The sequence below is a fragment of the Nipponia nippon genome, unplaced genomic scaffold (assembly GCF_047370975.1).
Source record: "Nipponia nippon isolate SJK-2023a ecotype South Korea unplaced genomic scaffold, ASM4737097v1 scaffold_4, whole genome shotgun sequence".
NCBI lineage: Eukaryota > Metazoa > Chordata > Aves > Pelecaniformes > Threskiornithidae > Nipponia > Nipponia nippon.
The window spans coordinates 38,472,925-38,491,127 of NW_028262358.1; the positions used below are offsets into that span (position 1 = coordinate 38,472,925).

At 43.9% G+C, this 18,203-nt stretch overlaps 1 protein-coding gene across 2 annotated transcripts in view; it reads left to right on the forward strand.

Moving 5' to 3' along the window:
- The first annotated feature begins 1,510 nt into the window (after positions 1–1,510).
- The window catches only part of SRD5A2 (steroid 5 alpha-reductase 2), a 28,440-nt gene continuing 11,747 nt past the window's right edge, over positions 1,511–18,203 (forward strand). For both annotated transcript variants that reach the window (XM_087776124.1, XM_087776123.1), the window contains exon 1: positions 1,511–1,841. In XM_087776124.1, coding sequence (XP_087632250.1) covers positions 1,558–1,841 — 284 coding nt within the window. In that variant the 5' untranslated portion in view covers positions 1,511–1,557. The remainder of the gene's footprint in view (positions 1,842–18,203) is intronic.

An 18,203-nucleotide genomic window follows, 5' to 3' on the forward strand; every position in this document is an offset into this window, starting at 1 on the left:
CTGTTTTACTTACTGCAGCAAACATGACCTTAAGCGACTACAACGCTCTACAAGGACAAGGGAGAAATTGCCCTTGGCTGAAAGAGCTCCGCTCCTCTGTTTTAAGTAACAACTGTCCCAACACAACAGAACAAGTGCCTCCTGGACTACAGGATAGTCTGTAGCCTGGTGGTTTGGTCAGCCTCTGCAGAAAGAGAATCCTCTTAAACAGAGGAGGCAACGGATCCCAAGTCTCCCACATCCTAGATTAGCACATTTGCCACTCAGACCTTGAATAAAAAGCAATTACCACCCCTGCTCCACAAGAGCATTTTGTGTGGTGTCCATTCCTTTGTGGAGCTGGATCCCACTGCTTTCTCAGTGAAGCTGCAAAATGACATGGATGCAACCATAATTCATGGCCTTGAGGTGATATGCTGTAATGGCCAGGAACAATAGAGAGTGTAATGTTCTGTTAGCCCTCCTGCAGTAATTCAATGCCCTGACAATCCTTACCAAATGAAGATCCCTGAGGAAACAGGCAAAGAAAAGCCTAATTCTTGGAATGTAGTTTTAGGGAAACTGTTGTCAAAACTGCGTCATGTGGTTGAGACTGAAGGGCTTCTGAGCATACCACAAAGCTAGGACTTACATTGGGACTATCTTTACTAAAACTTGGGGCACTTAAAAAGTTTAAGCATGCTCTGGTTATGCCAAATATGAGCTGGAGTTGTCAGACTCGTAGGTTTTGGACTGGGTTTCCCTAGTCCTACCACGGGCATCTACATCTGTTAACTTTCACCTGGCCTTTAGCACCTCTCTGCCTTTACTCTCCACCTGCACGTAAATGGCACAGCACCCCCTGCGACCAGAAGGCTGCTTAGCCAGTACATCACGGATCACCAGGCGAGCCACGGCGTGGCATTTACGGTGACAGAAGCACCGCGGGCTGAGTTACCGTTTCACGGCCTGCAAACAGCCTCGTACCCGGCGACCCAGAAGGGCGGGACCGCCAGGCCGAGCCGAGCCGAGCCGAGCCTTGCCACCCCTCCCTGGGACAGAGGGAAGGAAACGCCGCCGCTCCTATCTTACCGGGAGCGATCGCCTCCTGCTGGGAATCGCACACCCCCGCCTCCGGGCTGCGCCTTCGCCCCTGAGCCGCCCCGCCGCCGGCCGCCTCGCCCCCCGCCCGCCGGGCCGACTCGCCGCCCCCGCGCGCCCCCCGACCCTCAGCGGCCGCCCTCGCGCTGGCCGCCAACGGCAGCCCGCCAACCGCCGCCGTCACCCCCCTGGGCCGCGGCCGGCGGAGGGGCCGCCACCGGGCTGCGGGTCCGAACCGGGTCGGCTGAGGGAGGGGCGGGAGCGGGCCCCGCGGGGGGCAGCTCCCCTCAGGGCGGGCTGGGACGCCTCGCCCGCGCCGGCAAGAGGGGCTGCGCCTTCTGACGAGCCCGGGCGATGGGAGGCAGCGCGGCGGGGCGGGGTGACGGCCGCGGCTCTAATAAGGCCGGGGCTGGCGCTGGCCGAGGGCTGTTCGCCTCGGTGCCCCGCGCTGCCGGGCGCCCTCGCCCGCCCCCGAGCATGCAGTGCTTCCCCAGCCTGGTGCTGGCCCTCAGCTCGCTGCTGGGCGCCCTGGCGCTGCTGCAGCTCTCGCTCTACCTCCGGGTGCCGTCCCGCTACGGGAAGCACGAGGAGCGGCTGTGCCGGCCGCGGGGCCGGCTGCCGGCGCGCTGCGCCTGGTTCCTGCAGGAGCTGCCCTCCTTCCTGGTGCCCGCGCTGCTGCTGGCGCTGCGCAGCCCGCCCCGCCTGGAGCCGCTCGGCTGCCGCCTCCTCTGCTGCCTCTTCTGCTGGCACTACTTCTACAGGTACCGCCGCCGGGCAGGGCTGCCGCGGCCCCGCGGCTCCCCCCGCCCCCTCCGCCTTGCCCGCGGCGCCGCCCGGAGCCGCCCCGCCACCGGCCTGCGGCGCTCCGGGAGGGCGAGGGGCGGCTGCGACGAGCTGCGGTCTCCCCGCGGGGAACGGGGAAGATAATCGACCGAGGGAACGGACGCAGCCGGGGCCGGCGGGGCGGTAGGGCTGGGGCAGGTCTCGGTTGCAGCATCGCTCCCTTCCGTGTGAGACCCGGTCCTTCTCACGATCGCCAACCGGAGGGCGCGGGAGCAGCTAATCCGCGCCCCCGGGCTTTGCTCGAAACGTAGGGGCCGGTCGGGTCGGCGTCTCTCCCCCGTCCTGGCCGCCGGGGGAAGGAGTAGGTGGTACTCGGGTGCTTGAAGCAGGGGAGAGGATGTGTGCTTTGGATTTTTAGCTTAAAAAAGAAAAATAGAACGAGGTTGCGCTAAGCTGGAGCAAAGTTTTGGATGACACTAATCCAAATATTGTGTAAAGGAACATGCGAAGTGCTTATTGCGGGCGCGAGAAGCGCAGCACATGCAGCGCCTGGAGCAGCGCCGGCCGCCAAAGCAAGCCGTGGGAACACGCGTGGGGATGGCCCGAATGCAATACCACTACAGCACTGAGAGAGCAAGGACTGAATGCGCCGCATTGCTGTGCAGTTAGCACACGAAAAACCAAAGTCGCTGCAGGCTTTCTATACCACAACACGAAAGTTGGTTCTTTATGCTCAATTCATCATTCCCACTTCCCTACCAAAGTACCAATTTATCTTTTTTTTTTCTTTTCTTTTCTTTTTCTTTTCAGAAACTTCGTCATATCAGATATCAATGAATGCTGTAACTCTAATTAATTCTGTATTTACGAATCAGGGGCTCAAAGAAACAGTAGAGTTTTGACCCACTGTTGGTGATAACTTCAAAGTGACATAGCTCTACAATTGTCACCTGGTTCTACAGTCAGTGGGACTTGGTTCTGGAGTATATCGCTCAGAATATATCTTCTGACATATTGAGCTGAGTGTGTTTTATCTTCTGCTCCGCTTCCATTTTCTATGGAATTCTTTCATGAGGAATTTGACTTTTGGTTCTCTGTTCATGGAAAAAAATGGCTTTTCACAAATGGCAAGCGCATGTGACAACATTATGCCATTATATAGTAAAGAGCTTTCTGAGGCAAAACTTTTTCTGACTTCGTTTGCCATTTTTTACCCCAATTCCTATTTGTATTTTTTAAATTTTGCTTCCTAGAAATAGAACACATTCATGTAATAATTGATCAGAATTTATTATTTGCAACTCAACCAAAATCAATATGTTGAAAATCCAGCTGCAGTATCTCTACAGACAGTTTAGGGATAGAAACTCTAGGCTGCTGTAGATAAATTTGGACCAGAGAATGGTTTAAAGTGCTAAAACATTATGTTAGAGATATATTCGTTATCACTAACATTGTCTTTTCTTTGCTGCACCAAGTCAGCTGGAGGACACTACCTATAATACGCTTGGCTCCCAGAAAGCTAGATGTATTAATTATATGTAGTTATACTAAATTTAATTCATTCTGGTATTCTCAACAACTTCTGATCATTTCAGAAACACAGAAATCAACGAGCACCACTAGACAACTGAAAGAAACGTTACCCTACCAGTATATACATCTTTTGAGTCAGTGGCTTCTTTTTCAGCATTACTGCGAGACTTAGGCAGAAACACTGTGTTTTCATGCATTTTCTTTCTCAAGTAATTTGGGGGTCTTCTCATCTGTGGCTGGAGTATACTTTTTCTCTAGTAAAAATCAAAGCCCTCATTTTAACCAAGTCTGTATAACAAACAATTTTGTTTCAAATACTGCATGTTGCTCCAGTATTATTCTTACAGTGTGCAGCCTCTTCTCATGCAAGCCATTCTGAGATTCCACTGAATCAATCAATATTTGAAATGTTGTATTAAATATTAGTGCTCTATTGTTATGTAAATGAGCAAAAAATTTCGCAAATTAGGAGTTTTTCTGGGTGCCACCTGATGGTGTGGGGACAGGCAGGTCCTCTGAGGGATCCTTGGTAGAATGACCAATGGCCACAGGGTTGTGGTTATAATTAGAGCTTTATTATTACATAAAAGTTTTAGCACTCAGCTTAGCTTATTGGTATCTACAATTTCTAGCAGTTAGCATAACTTATTGTTACACAGAATTTTTAGCAATTAGCATAGCTTACAGTTAAACAGAATTTCTAGCAATTTGCATAGGTTTCTTATTATCTAGAATTTTTATTTACATAGACTTTTTAGTTACCTGGATCCTCTGCAGATTGGGTCAAATTCTTAATGATCAGCATGTGATACAATAATTGTAATTTAGATTCAGACTTCACTTAAAAGAACATGAGTTACTCACTCAGTCCTTGGAGGAAGAAGATGATGACGGTGGAGGCATCCCTGACCACCAGGGGATCACAGGGTTTGCCGTCCAGCAGCAGTTCCTGTCTAAGCCCACTTGCAGCTGCTGGGCTTTATAGGCAGTATCTCATGTGCTGTTATGCTTCCCTGTTCCATAACGGGTGCCACCACATCCTGGTGACAAAGCTGATGGGCAAACTGTCTTATGGCAATGTTGAAAAAGGGGTAGAAAGAAGGCAGGGGGTGTGATACGTGATCACCGCACTTACGTATTATGGCTGTTTGCCTTATAAAATGGCATTGGTTATGCTAACCATTTTACGAGAGGTTAGGAGCAGGGGGTACTGGTCACACCGGGTTAGGGCATTTCATTGGCCTATAGTATTTAAAAAGAGGTTCAGTCCTTTGATATAGCAGCCAGACTTTATCTTGATATTTTTTTCAATTTATTGCCTTTACTAGAAATAATCTAACAACAGTTTTAAATACTTTCATGATTAAACTTGACTGCAAGTGTGAGTAAAACATACAATTGATCAATAATAAAATTACATATATTTAATGGATGTAGCCTACTGCAGTTTTTCTGAGTTTAAAATTTTGAAGCGAAGAAAGCTGTTCCACTTTTAATTATAAATATATTTTGTTAATCTACTCCTGCTTTTACTACTGATCATCTGACATCTGTATGTAAGCATTCCTTTACGTTTGTATGAAACAGAGAAAAGTTTCTTCGTATATTGTTGCGTAATTTAGTGACTTCTTTCTCTCCACAGGGGAGCTTTTATCATTCCTAATTTTGTCTCATCTATTACACCAAACATGCATGCGGAAGGGAAGTTTTGATTAGAGGTATGCTCAGAAGGACAATATAGTCCATAATGGAAAAACATAGATTTTTAAAGGACTGCTATGCTAGCTTTTCTGCCTTCCTATGTGTTATGACCAGCTGTGCTGCCCCAGTAGCTTGTGATTGACTGAAGCCTGTATTTCAGAGTAACTTCAAGTCTTGACCCAAAAAACCCAGAAGATGGAGGATCCATTATTTTTTATAGAGAATCCACCGTTTTCTTTGGTAGTGTAGTCTTCTGAACTCTTTCACTATCACTTAAACACCGTGTTTAAAATGTCTTGCTTGAATTTGACTAGCCTCGATTTCTTCCCAGGGGTGCTTGCTCTTTCTCACTCTGTGCTAATTTAAAGTACTCCTTAGTATCCTTTAGTATTTTCTTACCATGATATCACTTACACAGTAATCAGATCATCTTTCAATTTGCTTGTACAAAGCTGTCAGGTCCTCCATCTGCACCAGTGTGATCCATGATTGTATTTCTGATGAATTAGCTACTGCACATGATACGGTGTTTATGCTGGATTTATGTTTTTATGGTGGATTTATGCCAGCTACAGGGGAACAGACATTACCTGATCTGACATAGAGTGGTACAGACACATGATACTTCATCCAGCATGAAGCTGGTCAGGATAAAATTACCTTTTCATAAATTTAGGAACAGGTTTAAACCAGCAAAATTAATTTGTCCTGCTTTTGCACATGGTGTCAAGTAGCTGCAACGTTTTTTATTTGATCTGAGGTATCCTAAACCAGATTTATCATGTCACTGAACCAAGGCCCTCAATGCAAGACATATTTTTTCCTTCAGCCCTCAGATAATTTCTGTGGCTTTTTTCCTCTCTTTTCCAACATCCATTTTAAAATAAAGACATTGGTGTTGGATGTAGAATACAATACCAGAGTTGTAGTAGCAAAACTAGAGACAACATCACCTTCCTCTTCCCATATGCTACTCCCACGCTTACAGACTGGAAGAGTGCTTTTTGTTTTGGAGTCACACTAGGAAGCCCTGTGTTTCCAGGCTACTTTGAGCACCCTGGAGCTGGTGTAACCACAATTGTAACCAAGGTTACAATCTACCACTCCTTAGGAATGGGTTGTGTTTGTATGGCTGCATTTCTTTGATTTTAAAGTAACTTTTCTGTATGGGCATAGTGCTCATTAATGCTCTTCTACCCACATTGATGTTCACCGCTTGTCTAGAATGTGTGCCATGTGCCAGCTTTATCAGTGGTAATCTTGTATTTATTCTCAGGTCGTTGAGGAATATGCTGGAGTGTTGTAAGGACCACTCTAATCCTCTTCTGGCAATTCCCTGGGTTAATGATGATGGCTCCTCATTGACAGGACTTTGTAGGACTCTGCCTGCTCGGTGGAGCCCTGTGAGCCAGGTCTGGCAGGTCATGTGCTCCCATCTAGCCCACTGCTGAAAGAGAAGGGAGATGATCGTTTGAGTACCAACTGCTGGCCATAGAGCCAACCCTCCCCTAGCTCAGTTTAATACAAAAATTTGCTGCCCGAGAGGATGCAAGAGGGTGGTGGATGGAGCCAGGAGACCTTCCCCACTTCCTGCCTTGGCCCGGGAGCAGCAGTCCCGCAGCCTGTGGTGAACTGTGACAGCAGTATGCTCTCCGTCTTTCTCTGCCACCACTAGGCAGCAGTCTCTCTCTTTGTGGCAAGCACAAGATGGTGAATTCCCCGAGGCTTTCATGAAGGGCTAAAGGCAGACTGCTGCTGCTGCTAAGGGGAGGAAAGGGAAGGGAGGAATCCTCAGTCCCACCCTCTGTCTCTTTGTCTGCTATCCTTAGTTAGCCAGCTCTTCATCTCTCAATGTGCACTTTATTACTGCAGCATGGTGTGAATTTAATAAAATCCAAATGCTCTACGGTGCTAAGGCAAACATCCTATAAAAATCTGAATTTATCACATCTGTTTTAGGTAATCTCATAGCTTCTTCACTTTTGTTAGGTAGGGCCTGTGATGGTAAGGCCTCCAAAACTGATGGGGTGGGAAGGCAGAGAAAAGGAGGAAGAAAGTGAGAAAAGCACTGAATGCCAAATCTGCCATCTGTGTATGCAATCTCTGTGAAAAGCTGGCCATGAGCTGAAAATGATGAGTGGCATAAGATGTATGTACAGGAATACTTCTTGTGATAAATGACTTATAAAGTATATTTCTTTGAAATGTGGTTTGTAGTACAGCCTTTCCTGCTAGAGGGGCTGTGCTGGTTAAGGAATACAGTGAGAATGCCAGCTGAAGACCTCAGGTGGTGAGGAGAAGCCTGCTTCGATCATAGAATCACAGAATACCAGGTTGGAAGGGACCTCAAGGATCATCTGGTCCAACCTTTCTTGGCAAAAGCACGATCTAGACAAGCTGGCCCAGCACCCTGTCCAGCTGAATCTTAAAAGTGTCCAATGTTGGGGAACCCACCACTTCCCTGGGGAGATTATTCCCATGGCTGATTGTTTTCATTGTGAAAAATTTTCCTCTTGTGTCCAATCGGAATCGCCCCAGGAGTAACTTGTACCCACTACCCCTCATCTTGCCCATGTGATGCCTTGTAAAAAGGGAGTCTCCATCTTCTTTGTAGCCACCCTTTAAATACTGGAACGTGGTGATAAGGTCTCCCCTAAGCCTTCTTTTCTCAAGGCTGAACAAACCCAGCTCTCTCAGCCTATCCTCATACGGCAGCTTCCCAGACCCTTGATCATCTTGGTGGCCCTTCTCTGGACCCGTCCAGCCTGTCCACATCTTTTTTGTGTAACGGGGACCAGAACTGTATACAGTATTCCAGGTGTGGCTTGACAGCGCTGAGCAGAGAGGGATAATGACATCTTTATCTCTGCTGGTGATGCCCTTGTTGATGCAGCCCAGCATCCTGTTGGCCTTCTTGGCCACAGCAGCACACTGTTCACTCATACTGAGCTTCCTGTCCACCAGGACCCCCAGGTCCCTTTCCACAGAGCTGCTCCCCAGCCAGGTAGATCCCAGCCTGTGCTGCACTCCTGGATTATGTTTTCCCAGGTGCAAGACCTTACACTTGTCTCCATGCACAGTGGTAGGGGGGAAGGCCTTGCCTCACTGACCTACAAAGCTAATCCTGAAGATCCTGGTGTAAAAGACAGGGTGCTGCATTTGCCCCCCACTCTGCTGCCCATAGTAGCTGGGACACCAGCAATTTAAAGAGGCATTTCAGTTTCAAATACCACCTAGAGTTACATTTAGTTATTTATTTTCTTCTCTTGCAACACAATTTCCAATCAAAAACATAATCTTTTACTCTGTTAGTATATTAAAAAAAAAAGTTGCTGTTTTCATTTCTGAAGTGCCCTCAGGTGAATCTGACAGACATTAAGTATGCTGCTCTTTCAGACACAGCTGGATCCCCAAACCCCTTTGGTTGCAGGTGACCTGTTTGGTGTGCCTGTACTTGGTTTTCTACAAACTGACATCTTTCTAAAAAGACCAAGGAAAACAGGCTTTCATGGCAAAAGAATGGGAAACCAGGAGCATTTGAAAACAATATCCCTGCATAAGTTGTTTACACTTCTTTTGGCCAGTTCCTCTCTCTCCAAAACTAAGTTGGGGGGACAAAGAAAAAGACTCCCCCTCTCCCCAGGCTCTGCAGAATACGGCTCATGTAGTCCCTTTTTATGTCCATCTGTACTGCCTTGTTGGTCAGGCAGGTGCAGCATTTAACTGGACAAGCTGGTCATTTTTTCATGTAAGTGTGCCTACTTGCGATCGGTAAGAAAAGCAGCTCAGGCCTCTGGAGAAATGCAGGCAGATGCAGGCACCAAAAGAGTAAGTAATTTATAAATTAATTTGCTCATAATTTTTAGAGATATTTTGTATTGGTTCATAAGGAGATTTAGTTACGTTTTTTGGAACATGAAGTGGATAAACAGAGAGATTAGATTAAGTTTGAAGGATATCTATATATTTCTAAGTGGTACTTTCTGTGCTAACAGTGAATATAAACAGACCATATAATCACCAGATTCAATCCAGAGATTTTTTTTTTTCCCATAGAAATGGTTATTTTATCCTTTTGTCTTAGAAAATCACCATCATTAAGTGTCAATAACTAAAGATGTTTTCATTATTGGCCTCATGAAACCTCTGTCATTAATTTCCCAATACACAACATGCAGGTATTTGATAAGTAGCAAATCCTATTCTATGTTTTGCTTCACCTTGGTGCTTTGCAATAAACCCTAACCAGATTCCTTTTGGCCTTCACCAGCTACACAGTAGTACGTTTGCATTCTCTCTCCTGCTGTTTGGACTTACCAGTAACTCTAGATCTGATAGCGATATCCCTAACAGAGGCTGGCCATTCGCTCTGCCTCTCTCATGTGTTCCTTGCTCCCCAATCGATGAGTTGTTTAACTTTTTGCAATTCATCCCAGTGAGTTTCTGTAATGCCAAGATCTAATTTCTTCTCTTCAGTGAAAATACTAGATTCTTTGCTATTTTTATCCAGATTCCTTCAAATTACTGTATGAACAGTCAACAAAAATATCTCTTTGTATGCTTTGTCACAGAAGTGTAAAATGTTCACGTACCCAGTGCTGGTATGGAGTTTGCTTCCTTGCAGTCTCTCCTAGCATTACTAAATACCTTCCTAATTACGCTCTCAGAATACTAGCTGATTGCTTTCCTAACTATTAGCAGAAATTACCCTATCCATACATTCCTTTCCCATTGGAAAGTGAGCTAACATTACAGAAACCTGTAGTTTTTGCCCAGCCCAAAGTGTACCCAAATAATTTTTCCTTTTCTCTCTTGGACTGGAAGAATTTCTGCAGAGGTAACTGTCTTAAAAGTCTTAAGACTTTTATCTTTCTTCACTTCTTTTCAAGACAACATGCCTGTTAACAGTAGATTTCTATCTGATGCCAATTCATTTGTGCTATTTTGTCATTACCAGGCAGCTTTACAATCCTTTACAGTTTTGTATTTATACTCCAGGTTTTCTTCCCAGATAGGCATTATTGTGTGCCACGCTCCTGCTCTCCATTCCCCATCATACCCACTGCTCCTACTGTGCCACCTAAGGCCGTAATTCCCTAATCTGGTTGTTCAAGAAGGTTTTGTATGCTTGTGTGCTGCAGGGTATTACAATTTATGATTCCAGATGACATTTGTTGTCTTGCAGTCAGTCTGCTGGCCTGAGCTCCATACACGGAATGTCTATTCCATCCTCCAGAAGTAAAGAGAAGCATGGTACATGCAGAGCAGGTCACAGAAGTTTTTTCTCTTTGTTCCATCTCTGCTACCTGGAGCAGGGCCATAGCTAAAGGAGTATTCATGTTTGCTCTGAAACTTCTCTGTCACTCCTATTTGCCTGTCACTGATAAATACACACAGGTTTGGTGGATGCTCAGTCCCGGCTGCTCTGCAGAGAGCTGTTCAAATTGCAGTCCCAGGGCAGAGACCTGAAGTCCCAGCCACGAGGCTGTCACCAAGGCACAAGTAGGTCCCTCTGATCTCACCTATGTGAGGTTTGGGCCCAGTGAGGAAGTTACAACACTTGATATCCTGGGAGTTTAAAGCCTTATTGGAAGATACATTCTGAGCACCAAACTCCACTGAGCTTTGGTAAGACTGATGAGGATGTAAAGATTTGGCTTTGCATTACCAGATTCCCGCTGTTGATATTGGAAAAGTAGGGGTATAAAGGGCTATACTAAGACAGAAAGAAAAAAAGATTAAATTATATGCAGGAGTTTCAGTAAATGTTTTTACTTAATAATAATGCTTTTACCAAACAAGGAAATTATTTGTTTTAAACATGGGATGCCTGTAGTATTCCCTTATTGGGGCTGCTCTTTTAAGTAGGAAATAAAGAGCAAGAGAAAAGTGTTAGGGTTCATTCCATATGCGCAGTGGGAAATCTGTTATGGACCTGGCTCTTTCAAGGTCCACAAGTCTAATTTTTTGATTTCTTATTGTAAGAGAGGCAGCCATTATGGGGGGAGGTAGCACTTTTTTATTGAGCCAATAAATATAGTTTGACAAAAGGACAAATTTTCACAAGCCCCTTTGTGTACTCAAAAGCTTATACAATTAGGTCATTTCTAAGTTTTGGGGAACTCAGTTAAGAACAAAAATTTATGAAATAACCTCCATCCTAGACACTGCACCTATTTCCCTTGGTGTAAGTTATATTCTTGGTATCTCCTTCAAAACTAAAGTCTTTTTGGTCAAGAAGAGTTATGATAAAGAAATACTTTCAAACTATAAATCAAGAGATTATTCTTAAGTTGCACACTTTGAAGTGTCCTTCTCTCCATCTAGATGTTGATTTAAATGTGGCAGATGAATTGATCAGTAGGGTGATCCTTACTGAATTTGGTCAAATAATTAAATTCATGTACATCTACACCCATTTGAACATAAGAGCCATGTTAATCTTTGCTGACCACTCAGCTGACATTGTAATTATTTTTAAAACATCTCATAGGTACAACAATAGCAATGAAATTATTTCATTAAAAAATTTTAATACTAAAACTGGGTTAAAATACACAGAGCAGGAAGATGGGAAAAGTCAACTGATAAGAAGAAAAATGTATATATTTTTCTATAGATCCAAATTCATTTTAAGACCCAGCTAAATTCTATCTAGCTGTGAACTTTGGAAACATCAGATGCTACCATATTAATACCTGAGGATGGGGAGAAAGTTTCAGCATGCCTAGAAAGGCATGTCAAAATGTGACCTCCAATAACAATGAAAAAATGTCACATTTGAAGGAAGTTGGTTTTGACCTCCTCTTTCCTAATTACTCTTTATAAACATGTAATAGAGTAGCAACACCCACAGCCAACTTTTTCCATATATAAGGTACCATTTTGCTTGTAACTGTGCTACAGTTCACCAACTTAATCCAACACTTGCCATGCAGGCAGACTGCCTCTCAGAAATGTCTTTGGAAAATGTCATTGTATCAAGGTTGTCCACAAAGAGATGTGTTGTCTACTAGAGAAAGAGGGTTTGCCTATCAGAGATGTTAAGGAACAGATCAATTCCCAGGCAGGACTATGCTGGAGCAGGTCCTGGGGCAGAGTGATGACCTGTAGCACTTTGAAGTACTGGTAAAGATGAGCTGGGCGGCATCGCTAGAAAGCCAAATCCCCTTGAGCTAGGCCTTCATGTCATCATTTGGTATGGGGCAGGAAGGCTAAAGAGAGCTCTGAATAAGCTAGCTAGGCTACTTAAAGCAGTCTAGTCACATTAGCGTGGTCTCCTGCTAGAGATGTGCATCAAAAAACCTCTGAACACTGTTGTCATAAGCAAACCTTCCAGTGACTCCTGTCACACATCTGGGGCAGGACAATGCATGTGCATCTATAAAACTTTTGATGCTCCTGTGAACAATGAAGGAGAGGGAAAAAACCATTGTATTTACATTATGCTATTGAGTTCTTTGTGTTTGTTTGGTTCTCTTTAGAACCTTTTTTTAAAAAAGAATCATTAAAGCACTCATGTTTTCAAACTTGGCCTGGGCTAAGGTTACTAAAGTGTAGAGATGTGTCTCTGGCTGTTCCCAGGAAAAGCAATTTAAACTTGGCGGACTTGTTTCTGAGAAATGCATTTGTCTGTTCAAACATAAAGTTTGACAGCTAGTATCTTTAGATTCTGCCTGTGCAGAGCAGTTCCTCTGGTTCATCTGAGGCTATAAGCATGACCAAAGTGTGTAAGCCTGCAATCCAGCCAAGTATTGTCCAGGCTGGCACTGTAGGGGCAGAGCAGGACTTTTCATGCATTTCTGGCTGGTAGGGTACTCAACAGGGAAGAAGTGGTCTCCTAGCTGGAGTCCTGGCACCATGGATTAGGAAAATACAAGTTGTCTTGAATGCAGAGAAATAAAAAACACTGTGAGGCTTACAGTCAGGGCTAGAAGGTGGGAGGAGATAAAAAGGTCAGGTAGCACAGAGCAGCACAGAAAGGGACAAGTAGGAGAACTGTTAAAAACAGCTATGGCAGAAGGTGGAGCAGGAGTGAGAAGAAATGGAAGGGAAAAGGAGATGGTGTGAGAGGGCAATATCAGGGTAAATCCAAGGATCAAGGGATACTTTAATACTGAGACTTTCTGTGTGTTGAGTGTTCCACTTAGTAACTTTCAGTGTTAGGAAATCTTTTGACACATTTTGGGAGGGAGCAAAGATGACTGTGCCTCAGAGTCAGCCCATGGTAGCAGTTTTCCTTAGAAAAAAAGAAGATATTAAGTCCTCTTAATGTGAGCACAAACTCAGGACCTGACCTGGCCATTTCAAATTCTGTTCCTCTCTGTGTGTATGTACTGCCACGGATGCCATGAGGTCATACAGGTTCAGAAGAAATTTGGATTACTACCTTTGCAAATGTAAAGCATTTCAACCAATGTTTTTCAAAATGTAAGCCTAAGGATTTAGAAATTACAATTTTCAGCTTTAACTTTTTTTTACGATTTTGGAAAAAAATGTATGCAGTGTTTCTGGCCATTTCAGTTATGAAGAAGACTTTCCTAACACACAACAGGTCTAAACTGCTGCAGAGGTTTATTGCTGAATCTTTCAGTTTCTTAGAGCATTTCTTTGCATAATAACAAATAAGGAAGAAGATGACCCAGTGCTGCACTTCTGAACTCTGTGGACTGTGGTGAAATGGTCAAAAATCCTTCTACCATCACCCTGCTGCATGGTGAAAGAAGCGCTCTTAGCAGAGGCAGGACTTAGAACTGTTTTTGACAGGAGCATCTGTAAAACAGAGCTAGAGAGAAACTGCTTTAGTTTACAACCTCAGTTTTCTCTTTTTTTTTTTTTTTTTTTTTTTACAGCAACGCATAGCTTACAATCTCAAACTACTTCATGTAGCAGAATAAACAACCCAGATGTGTCAAGTCTCATGTGCTGAGGTTGAGACTCCTGCAGCTGGCTGTCACCTTATGCACCTGTGTCCTTAGGTGTCTATCTCAGTCTCCTGTAGCCCCAAAGCGTCGTTCCTGCTCTGTGACCCTCTCAGCCAGACAGGGCTGCTTGGGCTGACCAGCAAAGCAGCTGGGAGCCTGCTCGCTGTGCATGGGAGCAGTGAGCATGCTGCCTCTGACTCTGAACACATGCTCGCAGGTCCCTGAGAGTGGGCATGCTCCCCAGCTAGAGACTGGCACCGGCAACCCTCCACCACCAGGTCCCTGGCCTGTTCCTCCCTCAGACAAACCAATTGCATGGGCGCTTGGGAGAGAGGAAACCCAGGAGATTTGCACCTCCCCTGACGTCCACAGGTGCCCAACGTTGCTCTGGAAGAAGCAGCCATCATCTATTGCAGCAACTGTGTAGGTCAATGCTGTTATATGTCCCAGTTATGCAAAGAGTTTGTAGTTTATTGAAACGTGACGCTATGGAGGCAGTGCAAAGCCAACAGAATGTGGAATTAAATAGTATAGGAAGCGTCACGCATTTTCATGTACATAAAACATACTAATCCTGTGTCATTGCTGAGTCCTTTCCAGCTACAGGATCCAGAAAAGCTGCCGTAGAGGGAACAAAGACCTGTTAGGAAGCACAAGAGGAGCAATCCTGTTGCTGAAGATATGCAGCCATAACTGCAAAGGGAGAGGAACAAAGGTGAAAGAACTACAATGAAAGAGAGGCAGAGTGCAGCGGTAGGGCAGTGAAAGGGACAACTCCTAATTGGAAAAAAAGCACATGAAGAGCCATGAAGGAGGTGAGAATCTGAAGAAGGAAGGACAAGGAAAGGACAAAGTCAGAAAGGCTGGAAGAGTAAAATGGAGACAGAGCAGGAGTTTAGGCATAAAAGAGGAAAAGAAGCAATTACTGGAGTGGAAAAAAGCCAGTTAAGAGTATTTTAAAGACTATTAGCAATGTGTCTTGCAACTCTAGTTGCAACTCCAGAGTCTAGTGTATGTTGGTTGGATACAGTCTGACCAAGATTTAGCTTTGGAGAGAGATAGCTTACCAAATGGCTGGCTTCCTTTGGTCATTTCTCAGCCCCACGTGGACCATTTATGGAAAATAATTACACTTTCTCTAAGTGCAGTTGTAGGAGCACAGATTTGTGCATCTTTGGATTTTGTACCATTTTTGATGTAGATGCATCCTTTTGCTCTGCTCACATGCTCAGCCTCTGTGAACTCTTTGAACTCTGCGCCAGTGAAGCAGTGAGCTTTTTGAAGTGCATAGCGTAGTGTCTGGTTAAGTTACTTTGGCACACATTTTATGCTATTGGCAGACACCCACAGTTTAGCAATAGGAACAAAGTGATCTGTCTTCATAAATATCAAGTGGTTATTTCTGGAGAAGAAAAGAGTGAGATACCTTGCTGAAATATATGCTTCAGCTGGCTAAGCCTTTGACACACTATTGTTTAGATAAAACAACTAACATTCTCATAAGCTTTAGATACTATCAAGTAGTAGAGGTAAGCATGAAGCACCATGAGATCTGCACTTTTGTCATCGCCACAGTCCATGTCGTTGTGTTGACTCTTGTCCTCTCCTCTAATCCTCACACAAGTATAAACCTGGACTACGTTTAACCAGAGTTTCAACAGAGATAGCTGGTCTGGCATTGAGTTTGGTCTGCAGCCTGAGGAAAAGGTTTTGCTTGTGCTAGTTTTTTTTCTCAGCTAATTCCAGATCTTGTCCCTGCACCGTAGTTTCTTATCAGAGCCTCACTCTCACCAAGATAGCTCCAAGTTCCCATTCCCAGACAGTTCCTGGCCACATATAGTCCTCAAATTTTCTTCTCAGTGTTTTAGCCTCTACAGATGAAATTGGCACAGGGGAGAGCTCCATGAGCTCCAGTGCTCTGTAACAACCAAGGCTGCAACAGCCCAGAATTCCAATTGCTGGGTAAAATACATAGAATAAGGAAAGATGATGAATCTAAGGACTGTGCACGCCATTCCTCGTGGACGTTTGTCTGGCCTGTCCTTAACAATTGCTATTGATGGAGATTCCTCCAGCCCTTCAGCTAGTATGTTCCAGTGCTTCTCTGTGCTTCCCGAATGTCTAAGCTGCATTTTTTATACAGCTGTTTAGGCCTGTTAGTTCTTGTTGTGTTCTTGGTAGACAAGGAGAATGTTTTACTCCTTTCTTCTTTGCAGCAACTTTTTATACAATTGTACATTGTTATAATGTCTTCCACTGGTTTTCTCCTAGTTAGCTTAAACAACCCTGAGTCCTTCAGTCTTTCTACATGTCACATTTCCTAGACCACAGTTGTTTTTCTCTGGGCGGTTTCCATTTTGTCCTTGTCTTTTATAAAGTGCAGAGTTCAGCTGGACACAGTATAATTTAAGTTCCTATTAACACCATGCAAAGTGGAAAGATGACTTCAGGTGTCTCCAATAGCACTCCTGTTCCCACATTGCATTTTAACCTTTGCCTTTTTCACAACAGCCTGACATCATTAGCTCATGCTCAGTTTGCTGCCTACCAGCACTCCCTCTACTATCCAGCCTGTTCTCCAGCTTGTCTTTTACATTTGGTCAGTCTTACCCAAGTGTAGTATTTTGCCATTGTCTTTATTGAATCAAATCTATTGTTTTAAAACTAGTAAACCAATATTTCAAGATTATTGTAAACTCTAGCCCTCACTCTTGGTGTGCTCAGCATCTCCCAGAGGTTTGCCAGACACAAACATTAGGAATATTATTTTTTTCCCATATATAGCACTCCCAGTCAAGGAGCCTGTTACAAGTATTAATATTTGGCTTTTTAAACAGAAAATCCACCATGTCACACATCCTGGACTCCAGGATTCTGGCTGTGTAGTGTCTGAGGACAAACTGTGGGTCTGTATGGGACGGTACTGATTTCAACAGGGATCTGTACAGAGGACATATTTCCTCTGCTCTATTACCTTCACTTTACCTTCTTTGGCTATGAAAGAGCAAAATATTTCAAAAACAAATCCCTGTCTTTCCAATGAATTTGCCCAGTGTGGCAGGTGATGGTGAGAAGGATATTGACAGCTGGTTCTAGGCTCTTGCTTCAGTCGCCTTTGGTTATGGGCATTCAATTAATTTTTCCCAATATTTAGATCAGCTGTCATTCAGATCTCCTTTCCACATTACAAACAAAAAGGAAGAAATAAGTGGTTAGCTAATAACAAATATAAATAAAATAATATTTTGTAATTAAGGGTGTTTAAAACCTGTTTGGTGTTTGTACACCAAGACGGAAACATTTGAGAAACAAATATACCAATATATATGTGTACTGAGTATAACTTGCTGATGGACTGTGACTTGCTGATGCAGCTTGTTAATGCACCAAATCCAACAATTCTGTTATTGGTTTCCCTTTAGAAAATGCGTAATAATTGAAGTATAGGGTTTTGTTCCTCTACCTGCTAAAGCCAGTAGAAAAGATTAATGCTTTTCACAATTCAATGCCTTTTTTACCAGCGACAAAGAAGAATTCTCCTTTGTTAGTTCTAACTGGATGCTGGTAATCACTGGGAGGTACCAGATTTTTCCAGTGACAGTTTCAGAAATAATGGAAGACGAACAAGAGGAGTAAGGAAGTAATTTATAAACAAACTGGCAAAACACTTTTGAAACCTGCCTGCTGTTGCAGTGAATTTAGAAGAGCAAAAATTTTTGCCTTGGAGTTGAGCCTACACAGTTCTTCTTTACTAATTAAAACCAAATACCCATTCTTAAGTCCTGTTCCTTTCCTTTTTTCAACCACTTGTATTTTATTAAGTACAGCACATTGAATAATTCCTGCATGCAATGTGAAGAGGACTCAGTTTCATCCCTAAACTGTATTTGTCCTTCTTACTTTGCTAACTGTATAGCACGCCTAAAATTTGTAAAAATCGATGAGGCACCACTGACCAGGGCTAGATGCTCAGAAAGAGCAGCCTTAGGTGTTTATAGTGTTGGGACTGAGAATTATGTAGCTCAGATTCCTTAAATTTATCTGAGGTCAAAAGCATCATGTGGTTTTTTTTCGGCGATGATTGACAGCAATATAGAAGCAGCATTTTATTTTTAGCCATTTGCATCAGATACACATGTTATTGCAAATATTTGTATGTTTTTTGCTATAATCCCACTT